Source organism: Typha latifolia, chromosome 4, assembly GCF_019914945.1.
Source record: "Typha latifolia isolate L0001 chromosome 4, TyphaL0001v2, whole genome shotgun sequence".
Classification (NCBI taxonomy): Eukaryota; Viridiplantae; Streptophyta; class Magnoliopsida; order Poales; family Typhaceae; genus Typha; species Typha latifolia.
Window position 1 is genome coordinate 9,997,426 of NC_133089.1, and position 17,560 is coordinate 10,014,985.

Sequence of the window (17,560 nt, forward strand, 5' to 3'; positions counted from 1 at the left end):
GTCATTTTATCAGTAACAAAGTGTGTTTAGAATTATCAAATCTGAAATCCATAGTTATAATAATAGAATCTAAAATTAGTAACTACAGAATTAGGAGTTGGTATCTATAAAATTCGTAGGCAGCATATATGAAATCCGAAGATTCTAACCAAAAAAAAAATGTGAATTTAAGAGACACTTCAATGCTTTTTCAAATAATAAGAAGGAATATCTTTACCTTGCATAGTAGAATTCACCAAAGAAAATTCCAAGTTTGAAAATATTTTATTTTATTTTATTTATATTGTTCTATCACTCAGGTGCGCACTTGATCTGCTAATATAGGAGTTTGTATGTTAAACTTATGCATCATTGTGCGCGTTATGGAGTCTATAATGAATAACTATGAATCTTTAGTTAGTATCTATAGATTTTAGAGTCAGTATATTTGGAATCCAAAGATACTAATTATATAAATTGTATGCCAAAATACTTTGTTGTTGTGCACAAATATTTTAGAAAATAATATCTATGAATTATGTATATTGTATGTCAAAATACTCCATCGCTGGACACAAAGAAATATATATTGATCTACATTTCAAATATTGTTGCATTGTATGTAAATTTTATTGTTCCACATACTCCAAAATTCAAATTGTTCAGAATACAATTTAATTACAATAAATTAGTATGTGAGCGTAACTCCTCTAGTACTCTTCATTTGTGGAAGATTGTCAAGTGAGGCATTAGTTGTCTTAGCACGATATTTGTACTCGGAGCAATTGTGGCTTTATTTATATTCTCTCTTTGTTTTGATATCTTATGATGATCCTTCATTCCTTTGACTCCATCAATTACAATTTTTGCCGTAATTCTCACAGGTGTCATAATCCTCAATTAGTCATTTACTCATTGTGCTTGTAGAATATTTGTGTGTAATTATGAATCATGAATACGTATCCATGAATTCCATCAATATATCTATGAATTATAGAAATAGTATTAATATTTCCCTAGTTAAATGTATGCTGAAAGTATGTATAAAAATTGTATTTTTTTTTATATTTAGCACCATTTAATGAGTTGTAATGTATTCATACCCAAAAGTTAGTATGATATTACTATTAAACATTATATTAAAAAGTAGTTTTACACCCATATTACAGGTCATGTTACAAATTGGAAAAATACAAATAATCATGACCTACAAGATTTAGAATTAGTTTCTGTACAACAAAGAAATGTTTTCATATAATTTACCAGCATAAAAGAATAATAGAGTACAAATACAAGAAAACATGAAAAAATTGTTTTGACCAATATAGGGTGAAGAGCACCTTAGGTTCAACACCTAAGGTTTAAATTTAGGAAATGCAATTAGGACCCTAGAACTCGTCCCTGAGAGATGACCCAACCTTCTTGCTTATCCCTTTCTCTACTACTCGACACCTACACTCATACTGTCCACTATCTCAACTCAAACTGCCCTACCTAGGTTGAGTTCCACCACTGTCACGACCTAAAATAGGAATCATGACTGGCCATGCATCTCAATATGCTTGAGATGTACGAAGCCTTATTAATACTCTCTACGTGTACGATGGCAAAATAAATAAACAAAATGAGAATGAGCTTTATTAAATTTTATAACTAATTGCAATAAAAATAAAACAATGTTAAAGTTTTTGAGTCTCTAAACTAAATGAATAAAACTTCTAATCTAAAACATAAAATCTAAAAGAGCGGAAAGATAAATAGGTGGAGGTGGAGTCCGGGTACATCTCACTCAGTCGCCCCGCTGACTATTACCTGAAATAGATAAACAAATACAAAAACAATAGAACCCATGAGCCAACAATTATAGCTCAGTGAGTGGAATTCACTCGAACACCAAATAATTTTTAATTCATATTAATGCTGAATAAATTAAATTAAAAGCAACAATATCCATAACAATATGCAATAGGCATGCTCTCTAAATAATAACAATGATAACAATAGAGAGATGTCACAACTTGTAACCTTGCACGTTTTCAACATATTAACATCTTTTGATATTTATACTGTCATTTGTCTCAATAGGTCTAAACCCTGTGGATCCACATCAACTAGAAGTCACGTCGAGATGACGCTCGGGACTTTTCTTTATAGCTGATCCAGTTAGGGTCATCAGAGGGCATCACCTTGTGATCAACACACTCTGTTTTTTCCTCTAATCGTTGAGAAAAGTTAGAGTCACCTAGAAAATTTTCTCATTCATCCTAGGACTGTTCTCTAACCCCGCAAGAGTCATCTAAGAAAGTCACCGCAGTGATCTAATTTAGGACTTTCCCCTGGACTTCCAGATAGACTTGAGTCACCACGAAAAATCGCAAATGATTTATACCGGAACTGTTATCTAAGTCGTACCAATACTAGTCTCATTTTTCTTTTCACAAATTTCAATATTTGCACGAAGAATGGTGATGCACTGAATATAATAATTAAATGCACACAGAAAATATAACAATTAAATTTTCGCACGTACGGATGAAATAAATAGATTTGCACACAGATATTGCAACAATTTAATTTTTACACGTAAGGGTGAAATAAATAAATTGCACACAGAAAATTTACATGGTCTGACTAAGATACGAAATACAATAAAATAAACATGTGAGTGCACCCACTCACCTGAGTCTAGGTAAGACAACCGAAATCTCAAATCTCTAGCTCACGTACTAAAAATCACCACCTTAAATAATAAATAATAATCAAAATTTTAATTTGAATAATAACAATATTTTTAAAATTAAAAAAACTAAAAAGAACTAAAATGGGTTTAAATTTACCCATTGGATTTGGTTGGGCTACTGCTGGCCCGGCCCATTCCAAAAATGAAGCTAATCGGGCTGGGCCAAAGCCCAGCCAAAAGAAACTAATCGGGCTGGGCCAAGGCCTAGCCCATCCAATTTAATTGGTTCGGGTCGGGTTTGTGGATCCGAAATCCAAACCCGAACCCGAACCCAACCCGAATTTAAAAGAAAAAGGGGGTTGGCTCGGGTTAAACCCGAGCCCAACCCACCCTTTCTTCTCTCTCTCTTGTGTCCGACACGAGGAAGGGAGAAAACTAGAGAGAGTGGACATCGGTGACTCTGCGGCGGGCAGGTCACGACCGGCTCCCTCTCTCTCTCTCTCTCTCTCTTTCTCTCTTTCTTTACTTCGTCGTCCTCACGAGGTGGAGAACTCACCACCGACGGCCGAAACCGAAGTCGACGTCAATCGGAGTCACGAGGGCTCCCTAGAGGACATCACCGACACCGACTTGGAGCACGAAGCTTCCGGTGACGATGCGGTTGCGACCCGAAGCCGCTGGCCGGCCAGATTTGCTGACGAGGCCGAATTCCGCGAATTAGGTATTTCTGATTTACCTATTTAAATTTAAATTAAACTAGAGGGATGAGAGAGGGCTCACCGGGGAGGAGTGTGGTGGCCCTAAAATCCTCCGGCGATCTGATCCCACATCGACGACTCCGACGGAGAGAAGAGAAAGAAAACGATGGAGGAAAATAAGGCTGGGGGTAGGGGTTGAGGAGAGAGAGGATTAGGGTTTAATTTATAGATTAGAAGAGGATCAAATCTAATCCGATTCGGATTAGATGAAGTCCCCCCTTATCAGCGCCTCGTCGCGTGCCGGAGAGGGAGAGGGGAGGGGCTGCACATGCAGAGCACGTGCACCCTCCTCTCTCAACCCCCAAATATTTTTTTTTCTGGTTCTGACAACCACCACCATATCGACCTTCATTCCACCATCCATTCCGATAGATTCGTCCGTCATTCTGAATCTATCAACTCCCCAAAACTATTCATTGATCCAACCATTGAATCTCATGGACCTTCTTAATTTTAAAGGTTCGTGATAGACCTAGCTTTTACCTCAGAGGGGTGCCTATTGGTAGTATCAGAGTTGGTCAATCTTAGACCACCATTAATGGCTAACACCAGATCCATGGACCTGCTCCTCCTACGAATGTTCGAGGAGATGCATGCGGATTGTGAAGCACATAGGGCATCTCTAGAGGTGGCTCGTATATCGTAAAAGAGATTGATAAAGCTTCTCACCCAGACGATCGCCGCTGATCCTACAAACCAAGAGCCATCTCCACCAAATCCACTTCCCATGGAGCAACCAGATGGACAACTTCCTTTCGGCCCAGCAATTCGATCTCCATCGGTGGAGAAGTATGACATCCAAACCCCTGCATCTAGACTTGAACTTCCCAAGTTCGAAAGGGATGATCCCATAGGGTGGCTATACCGGGTAGAGCAATTTTTTGCCTCCCAAAGGACAGTGGATGAGGCTAAGGTACTACTTGCCAGTTTGCATTTCAAAAGTCCTGCATTGCATTAGGGTCCACCTATTTACCCGAACTCCACCTCCACTTAGGATCCACCTGTTTCATAATTATTACAATTAGTTTAAATTTAATAAAGAAGATTTTCTTTATTTATTTATTTATTTTTGCCATCATATACGTAGAAAGTATTAATAAGGCTTCGTGTATCTCAAGTATATTGAGATGCATGGCCGGTCATAATTCCTATTTAGGGTCGTGACAGGTGGAGCCAACGACGGGGTTCGTGGTCGCTCTTGATAATCTGGATAGAAATCAGCATGAAACTTGCGAAGGTAACTGGGATCAATCTAATCGTTGGATTGATCTGAAATTTAGAACATTGTTCCTCTATAAGTTAGAAATCCAACGCAACTGGATAAGTGGTTATGGTTATGGAAGATGATTATGGTATGGTGGATGGGTTAGTGTGGAACTAGATGAGGGAGGAGAATGGAGCTTTCAGGTATGGCTGGTTGCTAGAGATAGGAGGGAGAAGCGATGGAGCATTAACCTTGGCCGTAGATGAGAATTTGGGTTGGATACCAAGGGGGAGGAAGGAGGAGGGAGAAGATGGCTTAAGCCTAGATGAAAACCAATTCTAATATTCAATAATCAATAGAGGCTATTTTTTCACATATATAGAGGCTAGCCAAACATCAAAAAACCCTAAATAAATTCTATTACAATTCAACTTTCTCGTCGTGCGTTCAAATGCACCCTAATCTTATTCGAAAGGCCAAAACGCATTCTCTGTATATGCAAATGCGAGATCAGGCGTTCGAACGACTGCATTTGAACGCACCTACCAAAAAATATTTTATTTTCCTAAATCATATATAAAAATTGATACAAATTAAAGCGGTTTTACTATGCACCTAAATTAAGAACCGCAACACATTGTCCTAGGCACCTAATGGTTATAGAGGTTAGGACCAGTACTCTTTGATTTTAGCGTCTTATGGATGTCCTACCATCGAGAAGGGCGAGAAGTGCACTTTGATGGTGTCTAGGGGCAGCCGATCCCTGCCTTGCAACTAATGATGGCACTGCTAGGAGCACACAAGAGGGCCTACTTGTTGCAGATAGCACTCGCAAAACCTAAGACATCCTCAAGCTTAGGTATAGCTCCAGAGTTAATCCAATTGCTAACTGATTTTTTTGGTTTATTTGAAGAACCAAAGGGATTGCCATCGACCATAAATTCAAATCATCGCATACAGATTATGCTCGAGGCCGAGCTGGCTAATGTGTGCCTTATAGGTACCCGCATGTCCAAAGAGGAGATCACAATGTTGGTAGCAGAGATGATGAAGCAAGACATAATACAACCAAGCTAGCTGCGTGCCAATTTGTGCCATGTGAAGCTATTTGTTTTTTAATGTTTTCTATTTTCATTAATCATTATCAAATCAATTGATTAGTTAATCATTTAGAAGGCTTAAATAAAATTGATGATAATGAGACTAGAGATGATAATGATGATGGTGATGGTGATAATAACGAGACTCAATTTAGTAGCAGTGATGATGGAGATGAGACATGCGTTCTTGTTACACAACTTTTTTAGAGGTATTATTTTTATAAAGGACTTGAGTTTGTAGGTAATAGAATATTAGGAGAGATGCACCCACAGGATGATATGAGTTCATCATAATTACTCTATATTAATCAACTTATCATAGGCAGAACACCCGTATTATACTCTATATCCATAATCTGCATATGCTTATATTGTATTTGTGCCTGTTCTGTGCCATTCATTCCCATATATATTTAATATCCATATTATATCATAGGAAAATTATAAAATTTCTATTTGTATGAAGACTATGTGAGACGTTATAATAGGCAATACTATCAGTGAATGATTTCTGAAGAATATCGACAATATTTAATGCAATATTCTCGTGTTATTCTTGTGCTGGCAAATGAAGTTTTGATCCTCATCATTTTATATTCAAATAGATATTAATTTTAATTATTAAAATATAATCAATTAATTTATGTCTTCAATTATATTATTGAGTATTCAATTATATTATAGAGTGTTCAATTGTTAATATTAGTTTTAATGTATGTCTTTAAGGCAGTTTGAGTATTCAATTATATTTAATTGTTGTTTTATTAAATATAATTGTTAATATTAGTTTTAATAAATGTCTTTAAGGCAGTTTGAGTATTCAATTATATTTAATTGTTGTTTTATTTATAAAGATAATGGTAACCCTACCATTTAGTTCATTTTTATTTATTAATTTCATAGTAATAGAAATACATGTCCTATCGAGATAGAATTTATAACTTACTATCCTCTTGCCTAGCAGGCAAATTAAACCTAGTGCTCAGGTAGTTTGGCTAATAGTAGGTCAAAGAATATTGAATAGTGATGTGAGAGGGGGTTTTCGACAAATAATTTCTAGTTTTTTTTCTAAAATAGGTTATTTACAAAAATAATAAAAAAAATAAAGCATTATAATGTAGGTTCTAAACTTTTAATATATATATTTAAATAAAGAACCAAATATTGACATATCGAAGACTCAAAAACATATTTAAATGTCTTAAAATTTTTATTAAAAATATTATAAATACGTGCTAGTAGCACGTAGGGGCGTTCCACTAGCACAGTGGGGCATGCTGACGTATGCCAATGGTGGCAGGGCAAGGCATGTACCACTGGCACGACCATCGTTGCCACCCATCATCTAAATCCAAACTGCCCTATCTAGGTTGAATTCTATCACCACCATATCGATCTCCATTCCACCATCCATTCCGATAGATTTGTCCGTCATCCTGAATCTATCAACCCTCCAAAGCTATTTGTTGATCCAACTATTGAATCTCAAGTATCCTCTTAACCTAGAAGGTTCACTGCAGATCGTTTACCTCAGAATCGGATCTCATAACTGAGATTATTGTTGATCTCGTGTGGATCGTGAGAGTTGGTAGACACCTTCGGATTGTCGATCGGGAGGGGTGGCTATTACCACTATCATTGTAGATTATTAAAAATATCTTCCAAATAAATAATATTTTAAAGAGAGAGAAGTCATCCGCATGAATTATATTTCAGAAATCTAAGAAAGATTTAGTTTTGGTTTTTCATCAAACTATATAGTTGTAATAAAATTATAGACACATTTGAATAGCAATGAGTGCTAAATCTTAGAACTTGATCTTTTTGTTCCAATATTTTATTGCAGGCTGCTTCAATACGAAAAGATTTAAACAATAGCAAAACCCAATTTTCTTACTGACGATGAAGGAGAATGGAGGAGACCGAAAATAGAAAAGATCAAGCCATAGAGGCCTTGGTGGGGCATATTTGAAGTTCTTGTCATCAGAGAGAAAGAGATTAAGATTGTGGAGAAGAAATAAGAGGTTTTGGAAAGGTAGAAAATTTTAGTTTCTTGCCACTAAATTAGAAATTTTGTTGGAGAAGATGAGTTGAGAAAAAAAATTCAAGATCTATTAACATATAATGCCAAAGAAGGGAGAGAAGTAGAAAAAAATAATTATTTATACTTTATAAATATTATAAGATCTTTGTGCATTTAATGAAATGAGATATTCTTAAATTTGGTGCAAGTACTATTTTGGCATTTACAAAATTTTGGGTGAAACGACAAAGTAAAAGTAGAAAGTGTAAGAATGCAAAAATATAAATTATATTGGTTTATAGTGCAAATTGCCCAACAAGTATTGTCGAGGGATTTATGAATGACAATATTATTTGTCTAGGTATAGCTTGTTATCCCTTTCTCTATTTATCTATTCTCTTTGCTTCTCAACATCTTCTACCCTTTCTACTCTCTCTAATTCTTCGATGTAGAGGTCCTCTATTACATACTAGGACTCCTTTGCCTTGTATTATTTTTTTCTCATATGTGGCCTATATTCCTTGTTAAAGACATGATATACATTGTGTCACGATCCGAAATAGGAATCATGACTGTATGAATCATGACCGGCCATGCATCTCAATATGCTTGAGATACACGAAGCCTTATTAATACTTTCTACGTGTACGATGGCAAAAATAAATGAAGAAGATCTGCTTTATTAAATTTAAACTAATTGTAATAATTATGAAACAATGTCATTGTTTTTGAGTCTCTAAACGAAACAAATTTAACTTCTAATCTAAAGCATAAAATCCAAAAGAGCGGAAAAGTAAATAGGTGGATCCTAAGTGGAGGTGGAGTCCGGGTATGTCTCGCTCAGTCGCTACGCTGACTATTACCTGAGATAGATAAATAAATAAAAAAAAAAAATCCATGAGCCAACAACTATAGCTTAGTGAGTGGAATCCACTCGAAAACCAAATAATTTAAAAAAAACTAAAATCAACAATATACATAACAATTTGCATTAGGCATACTCTTTAAATAATGACAATGATAACAATAGAGAGTCACAACTTGTAACCTTGCACAGTTTCAACATATTAACATCTTCTCAATATTTATACTGTCATATGTCTCAATGGGCCTAAACCCTGTGGATCCACATCAACTAGAGTTACCTCGAGATGATGCTCGGAACTTTTCTTCATAACTGATCCTATTAGGGTCATCAAATGGTATCACTATGTGATCAGCACATTCTATCTTTTCCACTAACCATTAAGAGAAGCTAGAGTCACCTAGGAAATTTCTCATTCATCCTAGGAATATTCCCTAACCCCGCCAGAGTCACCTAAGACAGTCACCGCAGTGATCTAATTTAGGACTTTCTCCTAGACTTCCAGATAGACTTGAGTCACCACAGAAAATCGCAAGCGATTTATACCGAGACTGTTCTCTAAGTCATACCAATACTAGCCTTATTTTTTTTCACTAAATTTAATATTTACACAAAGTATGGTGATGCGGTGAATATAATGATTAAATGCACACAGAAAATGTAACAATTAAATTTTTGCACATAAGGATGAAATAAATAAATTTGCACACAAGAAAATTTACATGTTCGACAAAGGTACGAAATATAATAAAAATAAATGTGAGTGAACTCATTTACATGAGTCTAGGCAAGACAATCAAAATCTCAAATCTCTAGCTCACGTACTAAAAATCACCACCTTTAATAATAAATAATAATAAAATTTTCAATTTGAATAATATCAATATTTCTAAAATTAAAAAAAAAACTAGAAAGAACTAAAATGGGTTTAATTACCCATTAGATTGAGCTGGGCTGCTGTTGGCCCGGCCCATTCCAAAAATAGAACTTGGCCCAACTAATTTAATTGGTTCAGGTTGAGTCTATGGATCCGAAATCCAAACACGAACCCGAACCCGAACCCGAACTTGGAAGAAAAAGGGGTTGGCTCGGGTTAAACCCGAGCCCAACCAAATCCCTTTTCTTTTCTCTCGGGACCGATGCGAGGAAGAGAAGAATCGAGGGAAAGAGTGACCGCCGGCGACCCCACCGGTGGCGATTCATGACCACCCTCAAGCCTCTCTACTCTCTCTCTTTCTTTCTCGCGACTTCGTCGCCTCACGAGGTGGAGGAGAACCCATGCACGATGATCGTCTTCATGGCCGACGGCAACCGGAGCCACGAGGGCTCCAAAGGTGACGCCCATGGCACGAGGCTAACGGCAAGATGCTTCCAAAGATGGAGCGGCAGTGACCCGAAGCCGCCGGCCGGCCTGATTTGCCGATGAAGCCGAGAAACCCAAATTTAGGTATTTCTAATTTACTTTATTAAACTTTAATTAAATTTGAGGGGGTGGGAGAGGGTTACCAAGGAGTCACATGGTGGTCTCCGATGGCTCCGACGGCATTCTAGCATGCCGATTCCACGGCATGACTCCGACGGTGAGAAAGAAGAAAGCGAAGGAGGAGAGGAAGAAGAGAGGAGGTTGAGGGGGATTAAGGGGAGAGAGAAAAATTAGGGTTTAATTTATAGGGCAAAGATCTAAATTTGAATTAGATTTGGATTCGGCAAGATTTTCTGTTGTGCCTCGTCGCGTGCTTGGAGAAGGAGAGGGGAGGGGTTGCACGTGCACCCTCCTCTCTCAATTTTTTTTTCTTTTCGGTTCTCACACATTGTGGTATATTATTTAAAGGCTTAAGCTTTTAGGTCAACTAGTTTTCTAAACTAGTAGCGCCAATTTTTTCTAGAGTTCATGTGTGTGGTATGATGGGTCGCATATTCTATTATCGATCATCTGTCTACATGTAGTATTAGGGACTGCACATGAGAGGGCATGTTAAAAGCATAATATATATTGTTGATCTATTACCTAGTAACTTATTTTTTTGGGCTAACTGGTTGTCTAACAGCCCTATTTGACAAGACATTTTTCTCGAACAGCTGAGAAGCTTTACAAAATATTGAAAGCAACTTGTTTTCTTTCAAATGGAGTAAAGCTTATCATCCCAGGTCAAAACAATTTATTTGATAAGATCCTCCTTTTTACATCCCCATGTCCTTGTCATGTGGTGTTGTGACATGGCATCATTAATGCTGCCACTATTTGTTATCCTGAAATCTCCTTATCCTTTACTGTACCTTAGTACACATTCTATTCTAGTATCCAACGATGGTTATGCTAGCGGCACGTGCCATGCTATGCCACCATTGGCATAGCATGTGTTGACAGGTACGCCCTTGGCACTGCTCAGCGTGCTACTAGGCACATATTTAACATATTTTTAATAAAATTTTAGGATATTTATAGATGTTTTTAGGTATTTAGCATGCCAATTTTTTATTTTTAGTTTAAATATACATATATTAAAACCTATAGTATAGTGTTTTATTTTTAGATTATTTTTGTAAATGACCTATTCTATTAAAGATAAAGCAATAGTCAAATATAAATATTATTTAACACATAATATGATTAAATAAAACTAATATTAATGATTGAACACTTATCATGGATAGTCGTGCCGATCGGCACGGGGCATGCCCGCAGCATACCGGCATGTGGCACGAGGGGTGCTGCATGACACTCCTAATAGCTCTGCCGCTTGCCATCGACGCCGTTATCGAATTTGCCATCACCTTTCGCTGCTCATTGTCGCTCGTTCTCGTGCCGGATGCCCTAGCCTCTTGATCTTTCTTCCTCCCTCCCTCAAGCTAGGGCAGTGACTCAGTGACGGCAAATGTGAGTAGTCCCTTACCATTTTTTCTCCCTCCCTTACGGCATAGCTAACAGGTGCCGCGACACGTGCCATGCCATGCTGTGCCGATCGATGATCGGCATGGTCCGTGCCTGTGGCATGACCATCGTTGCACTTCATAGTATGATTAAATATTTCATAATATAATTAAACACATAATAACATTCAATAGATAATATTAATTGATAAAAAATAATAGTTTAATAATTAAAACTAATATCTAATAGAATGTAGAATAACTAGATGATTAAAGACCTCATGTAATGATGATTGATAGAAATAAAAAAAAATTTAAAAAATCGCTCCACATCGGCACGAAGATTGGTACACCCTGTGCCAGGTGGGTGTGTGCCACTGGCACACTCCGTGCTAGGTGTTGTGCCACCACCGGCACGGCCATCCTTGCTTGTATCTATTTAAACATTTTACTTTCTATTCAAATAGAGTATTTCTCTTTCTATTCTGAAGTTAGCCAATTAATGTGCAAACAATGGTTGGAAAGACAAGTCCATCATGGTCCATTTTCCTCTATTCCATTTTACAGCAAGGCTCAAGTTATTTTATTTTATTTTTTTAACTTTCAATGTTACTTTGATTTTAATTTTGCAAAAGCCATTTATGTACTAATGTTCGCAAAACTCTTTGGTTGTTACTAGATCTGTCAAATCCTGGGGCTAACCGGTGTTGATCTATTCTGCCCATCTGATGTTGTTGAGAAAAGGGATATCCGTAGAGTCTGTATGTGTATTCGTTCACTATCAAAAAGAGCAAGGTTGAAGAACTTAAATGTGAGTTCCAAATAAAAGTACTGTTGTAGTAGTCTGTTCTAACTTCTAAATGTATGACGTTTTGCTGAAGTTGTTATACAGGACTTTCTTTTACCTGACCTGTTATTTGTCTCGCTTTGGTAGGTTCCAGACTTTGATGTAGTTACTTATACTATAGCCATGCCCACCGATATCGTTGGTGGTATCTGCAGGAATTTGGAGAAATCAAGCTGCAGTTTGTTAAGTTCCAATGGATACAGTTCTTCTGTTAAATCAAGAGAAATATATTCGCAGGCAAGCTATAATATAATCTTTTAAAGCTTCTCTAATTCATTGGTGATCCTGGTTAGTAACTCATGCTTATTGCAAACCTTATAATTACTGTAGAGAAGTTTCAGTGGACACCATGATCATCAGTATGACTCATATTATGATTCTGATGAAGCAGAAAGCAGTTTTACAGAGTATCATATTCCACTTGCAAGTGCTTCATTGGAGTCTTCGAAGGTGTTCAATATAGCTGGCATAAATCCGCATGAGGACACAGTTAGTGGAAAAGATTCTGCTTTCTACTGGTTACGCAGTCCCCCCCACGTAGATATGGAAGACTCTAATGAAAATTGGCATACTATTGATCATGGTGAACCTATGTTAGTTGAATCAATGGATTTATCTAATGCAAGCCCTATCAAAACTGGTAACCATGATTCCACATTTGCAATTTATAAGAAAGAGTTCACACCTTCTATTAACACGGGAAAGAAAATGTGGCCATTTAAGTGGCTTAAATATGATGGAAAAGTCAACAATATTAAAGTAGACTCTCTGTATGCTGCTTCATCTTCTGAGGGTTGTAAGAATGATTTGGATACAGAATTGCTAGAAAATGCAGAAGAAAAATGCACATTTCCTACACAGTGCTTCCCTAATCATGAAATTTGCTTTGCTGATTCTTGTACGACTCTTGCTAAGGCAGGACAGGGTACATCTAGACATGGAGTAACATGCCACAATCCAGAAGAAAATGACAATGTCGAACAGGAAGACATGGTCTCCTTTGAGGAAATCCAACAAAATGGTTGCATATGGTCCTATACATCTCATGAAAGCATTCCCGCGTGCAGCAACATCTCAGGACTTGCAGAAATGGAAAATGGGGAAACCACTCCAAAAGCATATAATAATAATGGAGAAAACTTTTACAACAATTCCATGAGCAGTTATTCTGGAAATCAGCTGAATGAAAATGTTTCGTTTGAGGATTCCGCCGGCCATCTCTCAGGTTTCTCAGACTTTGTATTTCACTCTGGTGTCAATGGTAGTAAGCTTTGTTCCGGTTCTGAGGTGTTAAGTGGTTCATATAGTCTAGACATGGAAACTGCAGATTCAAATGGAGGAAAAATTATATTTGGACTGAAAAGGAAGTCGACTGGGCAGACTGTAAATTATGAAGTACCCTTTACTACCTCAAATTCTATATCAGAGAATGGATCAACAGGAATTACTGAAGATAAAGTTTATTGTAAAAGTCCTACGGAATTCCATTGTCTCAAAGAGATTGGATGTGATATTGAGGAAGGCATTAAAATAAGTATAGTTAATGGAGAAGAACATGATTACTTGACAACCAGGAGTTGCATTTTAAATGTTGAAGAGGAAGGCATGAAAAGCAGCTCTTTAAATCGGATTGGGCCATCTGTTATGCTTGGTTCAAGAGACTCTGTTGATTGGCAAGAAAATGGCTCTGTAATAACAAGACATTGCATGAAAAATGAATATATGAAATCAGCAACATGTGTATCATCAAGTGTGGACAGACAGCCATCTCGTCGTGCAATTATGAATGATCTACACTCAACCTGTTATTGTACCATGTCTGTACATCCAGATTTACAAAGTGACAAACAGGCTCAACAGCAAGAGTCTTGTAGCGTTTGTCATTATATGACCAGGAAGTATGAGACAGACAGTTCTTTCACTTCAAATACACTCTATGAATGCAGCGGCAGTGAGCCTAGAAATTCTTGCCTACCTGATATATGTTGCAGCCCCACTAATGCAACTTTGGTATCATCACTAAATCTAATCCCTGATAACCTCATAGCAGAGCAAGAAAGTTTTTTCACCCCTGATCTGGAGTTGGTTGATGAAAATAAGCAACCTGACAAGCTGACTGAATATGTAGATTGCACTGCAGCTTCGAATACACTATTAGATGGAGAAAGTAATTCAGATAGTCCTATGGATAGTCAAACACGAATAGGCAAGACTAATCTTAAATTAAATAGCCTTGAGGGTCAAATTACTGTTTGTTATTTAAGCAGTGAATTTGAAGGAAATTTGGAAACTAAGTTGGATAACCAGAAACGTACCTTTTGTCATAGTCAATGTGCAGAAAGTGGTTTTCAGATAGAGCTTAAGGAAAATATATCTAAGAGACAATGTGCACAGAAGTTTTTGAATAGGTATTCTGAGGAGAATTATACCTTGAAGTCCAGAAAATGTGGCTCGACTTCAACTTTAGTTGGGATGGAGAATGAAGATCAATGCTGCACAAGTCCTAAGACAGGAGATAAATTTAAGTTTCTCTTTACTAACTCAATGGAACATGGGGAACAAGTTCTTTTACCTAGAAAAGACACCATTAAGCAACCTTCAATAGTAGATAATGGAATGCTCTCTGTTTCAATAGCAGATTCTTTCTTCCTTCAGCAGATGCATCAAGTAAACCAATGTGCATCAGGAAATGCACCCATTCCAGTGAGGAATTATATTGAAGAAATATTGACTATACTAGCCCCCAAGTATAAAGACAAAAGAGTGCTTCATGGATTGCTAAGTTATGGAGCACTGGAAAGTTCTGCAGTGTTTTCCCCTATTTGCTTAAGAAAAGTTCACAGAAGGGAATCTACAGGGATATATGATGTTGTTCAAAGGGGTGTTCAAGATTTGGATTATGAGTTGATATCTAATAATGAATATCTCCATTATGACTTTGAGAGAAATACCAGAAATAGGATACAATTGAAGGACGACCACATGCACAACCAGGAATTGACTCTCGGACATATAGAAGAAGCTGAAGGAGATACAACCACAGAGCAACCTAATGAAGTAAGCGGACAATTTGCTCATCCCTTTGGAGGTTTTATTACAAGCATCAAGTGTGAATCTGCAGATGAAACTGAAATGAGAAAGGTGAAGCTCTAAAATAGTTACCTCTCAATTTAAGCAGCCTTGTCTATTTATATAAATTATAAACGTAATCATCAAGTGTTTTTTCATTTTTATGAGAGAAATGAGAACTTTATGGTGGCTAAACAATTAGGTGTTGCTGGGATTCGAATTTACAGTCTATGTGATGTGATCCGGGTCTGATCGGATCAATTTACGGGGACATTGGGCTCGATTAATCGAGTCTATCTATCTTTTAATTATTTTATAATGTAAGCTTTTTAGGCAAGTCTAGTTTGGTCATATGAGTCATTAAGACAAGTCAAAATAAGTCATGACAGCCTTTAAGGTAAATCTAATTAAGTAAGTCTTTAAAGCAAGTTCAATTAAGTCATGTCCTTTGAGGTAAATCCTAATTTAAATTTAAGTCGTATCAGTCTTTAGGGCTAGTTCTAGTGGGATTCATTATAACCTACCTTTATATATAGAGGGGTTGGGCTCCTTGTTAAGCATCCAAGCATTAAGAAAGTATTCTAGCCTTGAGTTTATTTTAAGAGTAAGAATAAGATAGCCCATCATCTTCCTCATCATCAATACCACCATCATCCCTCCTTCCACCATGTCCATCTATCGTCATTCACCCTAATCAAAGCATACACTCCCTTGTTGCAGATCATCTCTAGTCGGTCCGTAACACTATGTTAACCAATTGTACATTTTGTTGCTGTCATCTAGGATGTAGAAGAATATGGAGATGAGCTGACGACTTCAAATAATTCAATTCAGCAGGAGAGGGGAGATAACAACAGCAAATTACACAATCCAGTCAAAAAATTGCTGAAATCAGTTGCTAGTGGAATTACAATAGTTGCGGCACTGTTTGTTTTCCTTCATCTCAGGTATGATCCAAAGATTAACCTGCACATATTTATGTCTGTTAGTCATGTTCTTCAATGATTATTTACTGTGCAGAAAAATAAGTAAGGAGAAGAATTGCAGAAAAGTTGTGCCTTTGCAAGCTCATAAATCAAGCAAGGAAGACTCCAGACATAGGAAGGTACAGATGGGGAAGTCAGACGCTCTATACCCCAGAGAGTGGCTAAACTTTTAGGTGAACTATTTCATGCTTCGAAGAAGTTAAGAATGGAGAACGTAAAATCTCTATATGCAGAAGAATCACTTCCCTATGAATCTTTTCATTCTTCTTTCAGCCATTTACTACTAAATTTTCAGGTTACAAGAACCTTGTAGGATTTTAGCTATCAACATCTTCCAAGTTACACTTGTATGCTGCCACAAGGCAGAAGTTTTCTATCTACAGGGATTATGTACATGCTTCTATAAGAACGCCAAATTATTCATTAATCTTGTATATACCCTCCTTGAGAAGGAAAGAACAACAATAAAGTACCAAGCAATGAAATAATACTCCTTTCAGTGTACATGGTTGATAGTGAAATTTTATAGAAAGTGCAGCTATTTTGAAATGCCCCCATTTAGTGTATTATCATATAATATATTTTATTGATAGGGTTATTTCATTTTATTTGTTTTATTATTTTAAATATATTATAAATATGTGGATGGCAGTCAAATTCATTATACTATTGGATTATTGATTTATTGCTTTCTATCTTCTCTCTAGACTCTCTCTCTCCTCCCTCTTCACCATCCTTCCACCTCTGTCGTTGGAAAAGTTTCTCTTAACTTCTAATCTCCCTCGACTGTCAAGCCACCCCTTTTCTTTGGGATCTCGACCACTTCGTTCTCTTTGTCTATATCCCTTAATCACATCCACCATTTACCTTCATCTCCATATCCATCCATAACCCTAACATCCACTCCATCCGTCACCACCACTTACACTCACGTTATTCCGTGTTTTCGTTCCAGTTGCATCTCAAATCTGCAAAGGGCGTAAATACGAAAGTTGTAGATTAGGAAGTTAAGAATCTAATCCACTTGGTATCGTAATGTTTTGACTATAGGAGAATATTTGACGAATAGTTTCCTACGGTTGCGCGGACTGTTTTCTACAAGAAATTCAGATCTTGAAGGAACCATTCCGTAGCCGACCTTTTGGTACAAGAACCCATCATATTGACATAGAAAATAA

At 36.9% G+C, this 17,560-nt stretch overlaps 1 protein-coding gene across 7 annotated transcripts in view; it reads left to right on the forward strand.

The window, feature by feature from the left end:
- The window catches only part of LOC140786354 (uncharacterized), a 33,105-nt gene extending 16,219 nt beyond the window's left edge, over positions 1-16,886 (forward strand). For 3 of the 7 annotated variants that reach the window (XM_073134710.1, XM_073134713.1, XM_073134714.1), the window contains 5 exons: positions 12,160-12,291; positions 12,415-12,564; positions 12,658-15,468; positions 16,180-16,343; positions 16,417-16,886. In XM_073134710.1, coding sequence (XP_072990811.1) covers positions 12,160-12,291; positions 12,415-12,564; positions 12,658-15,468; positions 16,180-16,343; positions 16,417-16,555 — 3,396 coding nt within the window. In that variant the 3' untranslated portion in view covers positions 16,556-16,886. Of the gene's footprint in view, positions 1-7,430; positions 7,757-12,159; positions 12,292-12,414; positions 12,565-12,657; positions 15,469-16,179; positions 16,344-16,416 lie in introns of those variants that run through there. The other 4 variants (XM_073134715.1, XM_073134711.1, XM_073134712.1 and 1 more) reach the window with 4 other exon arrangements.
- Positions 16,887-17,560: the final 674 nt, after the last annotated feature.